The sequence below is a fragment of the Amphiura filiformis genome, chromosome 14, assembly GCF_039555335.1.
Source record: "Amphiura filiformis chromosome 14, Afil_fr2py, whole genome shotgun sequence".
NCBI classification, from domain to species: domain Eukaryota; kingdom Metazoa; phylum Echinodermata; class Ophiuroidea; order Amphilepidida; family Amphiuridae; genus Amphiura; species Amphiura filiformis.
Genome location: NC_092641.1, coordinates 61,429,280 through 61,435,124, shown reverse-complemented (window position 1 = coordinate 61,435,124; position 5,845 = coordinate 61,429,280). Strand labels below are relative to the sequence as shown.

The 5,845-nt window shown below is 39.1% G+C and overlaps 1 protein-coding gene across 1 annotated transcript; it reads left to right on the top strand.

Moving 5' to 3' along the window:
- Nucleotides 1-3,371: 3,371 nt before the first annotated feature.
- Nucleotides 3,372-4,517, top strand: LOC140169553 (uncharacterized). The gene has a single exon (XM_072192816.1). The coding sequence runs from the start codon at nt 3,372-3,374 to the stop codon at nt 4,515-4,517; it is 1,146 nt and encodes a 381-aa protein (XP_072048917.1).
- Nucleotides 4,518-5,845: the final 1,328 nt, after the last annotated feature.

Genomic DNA, 5,845 nt, shown 5'->3' with positions numbered 1-5,845 from the left:
ACATAACTATATAGCTAGGCAGAGTGGTGGTAAACCATGCACACAATTCTGCGATCTGCAGTGTATCGCCGGAAGCTAATAGTACAACTTGCGCATCGTGGCCTGCGGAATTTGACCTTCAGCAAACCAGTTCGGATTTACTTTATATACTAGTAGTAGGCCATACATACTGTACCCATTCTCAGATAAAGCGTCCAAGTTTGGGCTCAGGAATTGCAAAATGCCAACCACGAAGAATTCGTGAAAATCATTCAGAATCGTAAACTTTAATAGTTTCAGAACACAAAACAATGCATGGGTGATTTTTCAACAATACTTCTTTTTTGAGCAATATTACTTGTACGCATTGGGGGTAACGTATCAGTGGTAACGTATCTGTGAAGCCCTTTCCCACTTTTGTCTTAATCGTGCAAGTGTAAAAACTTACCGACTTAATACCCATACTTGATCAGTCATCACCCAATGTACTAAAGTCTGGTATGGTATTTGGCTTCATTTATCACAGCGTTTTTTCCGAGGGGAGTAGAATTTAGGTAACGTATCTGTGAACGCATGAACGTAACGTCAGGATTTTTTGCCATTAATAGACCTGATTTTTTTTACTTTGAAACCATTGTGTTATGTACCACATATATAATATAACTATAGAGCCTGCTTGATCCATAATATATGGGAACATTCATATAGCCAGTTATTTTGACAGATTGTTATTCATTAGAAATATGGTAACATATCTGTGAACAATTTTGGCGACATAGTCTCAGAGACCTGTTGGAAAAATTTAATAACTTGCGTTGTGATGTTTTATACTTTATAATTAGGGCATGATACCACTAATGAAAAGTACCTATAATCCATTATTATGCGCGCATGTTTAACGAACAGGGACACATTATACGGAACGTACCTTGGCTGGCGACATGGAGGAAAACAATGGACATGCATAATCAGCTTTATTGTTTTATACTTTCTAGGCATGTTACAACCTCCAGCTCCACACATTTTAGAAAGCAACTCCTAAGTATTAGTTATATTAATAAAAGTCATTTCTTTCTGACGAAACAAGTCTGAATACGACTTGACACTATGGGCGACACAGATTTGGCTTTTTGGACACTTTATCGGAGAATGTGCCTGTAGTTACTGTCCGTTTTCCTATACACAATACTCAGTGCGCTCACTATTGACGCGTGACCTCTACAAATAGTGTATGTAAGAAGTATTAAATAGGCCATTGCCTAGTTGACGTCACTATGTAAAAAATAGCCGGCCAATATTTAAAGTATTCTCTGAAATTCTAGAAAATGTCCTAAATTTTTAGCTAATTTAGGTGTTTGGAAATATTTGTGTTTAAGGAAGGATATGTAAACGACAGATAACACCAAAAAATATGAAGAAATTATTTCTAAACCGTGTTAAGTCTGCAAACCATTATGCTTCTCCTTTTCAAGAACGCTGGTTAACAATAAGCAGACTATTATCTCATTTCGTAAACAAACGCCCACCAGTATTGTTACCTTGCGTTCGCTTTATAATCGTTCACCCAACTGAAACTATAATACCAGCTCATTGCTCATTGCACAGGTAAAACAGACACAAGTGCAGTGTGTATTTAACCAGAGAAGATCTGATGTAACATAGTTGAGCTGTTTTTATTGAGTGTTATCTTGGTTTAATAGCTTTTAATGGGGTTGAAGTCCTTCAAAGGTCGTGGTGAATTCTACTGTAGACATGACTGCATCATGATTATTTTAAAGTCAACAACATTCAACAATATGATCACCGTGATAGTATGACAGTATCAGTACCGTGGGTGTCAGTGATCCTGGCCTTACACAGTAGACAAACAAACACGCCACACACATGACACATGCATGCATGCAAGGTAACATTGACTATTGGCCTACACTGATCAAACAATGGTATTGATCCTGTAGAACTGATCGTGGTTTATTTACATTCGATTCATTTAAAATCCCCATAGTAAATATTAATTTTGGCAAGAGTTTTCTCTCTCTGGAACGAGGATGCATCCACTGGCTCCGCGTAATGAAAAGATCTAACATGATTGGTCAATTTAGCTCCGCGAAGCGAAAAGTAAGCCAGCTCCACGTTGTGGCGGTTACGGCCAGCCATATACTGATCGTGCGAAAATGGTAAAAACATAGACTAGAAACATTGTGGCAGGCTCTCAAAATCTCAAATTGTATGCTTAGCCTGAGTTGCTCGGCCTATCTTGAACAAAATCACCATGCGTAGCTGTTGAAAAACGTGAGGATTCATCGTACTATCACGGCAATTTTTGACACGAAGGTATAGGGACGATGACGGTGTGTGGCATTTTGTCATAATATAACAGTGTCAAACACGAGAGAGCGCTAGACCATTAAAACATCGGTCAGACACCGGTGTTCCATAATCTTTTATCTCCAGCTTTTATTGACACAGACAATCACCTCTATTGAAATAAGCTGATTGGTACTTCAGAGTTAACAATGAAGTCGATTACAGTAAACTTACTGAATCCCTTGGGTTTTCGTATCTGAGCAATAGGCTTACGGAAACTGAAAAGATAAAAAAGATCTTTTGATGAGCCACGGAAATTGCGCAGGTAAGTGATATTACAAATGCTTGTGTGAATAAGTCTTAAATTTGTTCTAAATTAAGCTTAAAGTGTGTTTAGTTACCAATACTATTTCAATTATAGGCTCTCATATCTTCCAAGATATCGACGTTTTTGCACCGAACCGACAATATAATATTTTTTTATCAAAAAGAGATATATAAGTTCTGTAAGTTATGCAACACTGAATAGATTCATCAGGTTTGTAGATATACATTAAGGACAATTTTCATTGAAACAAAACCAAATAATTTACTCACTATTGACGGTTTCGCCTATCATGGTCGACAGGCATCATCAGAATGATAATGGATGATCCTTACTTCCGGTAGGACGAATCCCGACTGTAGAGGGTGTATTTACAGCCAGGAGAGGATCATACACGTGAAGCCTGGCTACCTTACACGGTTGCCTGGAGAGCTTGCGAATCAGGTGACAGAACATGTGACCCGGAAGTCAGAAAGCGAATTTGTCAAAACAAAATGTCGGCACACACAGAAATTGGAACAGCGATACAAACCAAACAAGAGGAGAAATACGCCAGATAATGTGGAGTTAGGAGGGGAACAATTGATGAAATGGGTCAACCTTTCCAAGAAAGAACTTACTAAGCACAAGAGAGTGTTCTGGCAAAAGGTCTGAATTTTGCTCGACTCCGGAGAAGCTTCCTGACGAGGATTACATCGTTGCTACAGAGTTAGCGTGCCGTAAGTTACCCAAAAATGAAGCTACCTTACTTAGATCTGAAATGGCCGGGGCCATGCGTAGTTCTAGACCGCCCAAATCTAACATCACCAGGGAGGAAAGACGTGCTATCAGTGAGCTCAAAAATGACAAATCATTGCTCGTACTCCCTGCAGACGAAGGCAAAGCCACTGTTATTATGGAAGTGTCTGAATATGAGGACAAATTATCAGAGTTGTTGAATGATGAAAGAACCTATGAACAACTCTCATCCGACCCTACTCAAAAGTACAAGAAAGAGTTAGTGTCTACTTTGAGTAAGCTTAAGAAAGAGGACAAAATCACCAGATCTCAATATGATCTCCTCTATCCCATGGCTGAAACCATACCCAGAATTTATGGTACCCCCAAAATTCATAAACCGAGTAACAAAGTTCGCCCGATTGTCGATTACACCGGCTCTATCGGTTATCAAACATCGCGTGCTTTAGCTGACATCTTAGCTCCTTTGGTAGGCGGTACGGATTGTAGACCTCGACTCTGGAAAAGATATGTCGATGACATATTGGAAATAGTAAAGGAAGATCAGGTTGATAATCTCACCAGTCACCTAAACCAGAGCGATCCCACGGAAAGGATTAAATTTACTTATGAGAAAGAACATGAAGGCACTATACCATTTTTGGACACTCTTATTGTCAAAAAAACAGATGGCTCGGTCAAGTTATTAGTCTACAGAAAGGTCACCTATACTGACCAATACCTAAATTTCGACTCCCACTATCCCATACACCACAAACTGGGTGTAATTCGCACTCTATTAGACAGGATGGACAACGTAGTAACGGAAGACGAGGATAAGAAACTAGAAGAAGAAAAGATCAGGCAGGCGCTCGGGCGCTGTGGCTACCCCGGTTGGTCATTTAAGAAAATGAAAGACAAAATGGCTAACAAACATAACAAGCCTAACATCAAGAAAGACAGTACTAGTAATCCCACTAAGGGTTTTGTGGTGATCCCGTACGTGGAGGGACTCGCTGACAAATCCAATCGGGTCTTCCGGAAGCACGGAATAGCCACTGCCATGAAGCCAAACACTACGTTACACAAAATGCTAGTTCATCCTAAAGACAAAATAGATCCTCTTAACACTTCTGACTGCGTTTATGAAATACCATGCGCTAAACTGCAATCACTCCTATGTTGGTGAAACTGGACGGAAATTTGAGACACGCCAAAAAGAGCACCGAAAAGAAACGGACAGAGTGTCTAAAACCAAAGCTAATTACACCCGGCAAACCCGTAAACATTCCACAAGTGAGCAGTCTAGTCAGCTATAGCAGACCATGCAGTACAACAAAACCATGTTATCAATTGGGTCAATGCTAAAGTTCTATGCAAGGAGTGTGATACTAACGCAAGACATGTCAAAGAATCATTATGGATCAGGAGAAGAGGAACCAACGTCATGAACAGAGACGTGGGGACCCACTACCTGAGTCACGTATATGATCCTCTCCTGGCTGTAAATACACCCTCTACAGTCGGGAATCGTCCTACCGGAAGTAAGGATCATCCATCATCATTCTGATGATGCCTGTCGACCATGATAGGCGAAACCGTCAATAGTGAGTAAATTATTTGGTTTTGTTTCAATGAAAATTTTCCTTAACTTGAGACACACCTTTGGATTCCACCGACGTGACATTTTTAGTTTTATCAAAACACGGAAGGAATACCTTCATGAAAGCCTGACGGTATCTTGCATTGGTTAAGTTATAAAGTATCGGGTTAATCGCAGCATTGAGGTATAATGCTATTAACGAGATATCTTCTAAGATATTGAATCCTTTATTCGAAACTTCTATGTCCACTGAGTGTTGTTGTAAATAAAGCACGATCTGTTGTATCTTGTTCTGCAATAAATAAATGCAAAACAAACTCAATAAACGTATTAAAGTGAACAAAATATATACGATGTAAATCACGTGCTTATCTCCTACACATAAAGGTAGTAATCGGAGGTGTATACAGTGGTCTAAAACATGTGCATAATCTATTTTGCATCACATTACAAAATCCCTTGTACAACATCAATAAATCAAATCACCCACCCATACCACTTCCAAATTGTCCGATGCACTGATATCAGCCCTTTTGTACTCTCAGATCTTCACGGGCGTATATCGATACGATTACTCACGCAGTGATATGCATTGTAATTAGTCTTTGTTTATTCTTACCAGAAACTGTCTATCTTATAGACTTGCAATACTTCCCAAACATTATGATCAACACCATAGTCACGCATTGACTACTGGTATTCAGAAGCACCTCTTTTGAATAGGTATACGACATTGTTTTCAGAAACTTAAAGCCATATTATAAAATGTCATACAAAAAGATTAGTATTTCTTTGCCATAAAATGTTATCTTTTACTGTCAGATATATCTCTTTTTAATTTTGAGCCGAACAACTAAGGCAAAGCGAAGAAAATTGGAATTTACTACCAGCGCCGATGTCGCCAATACGTATCA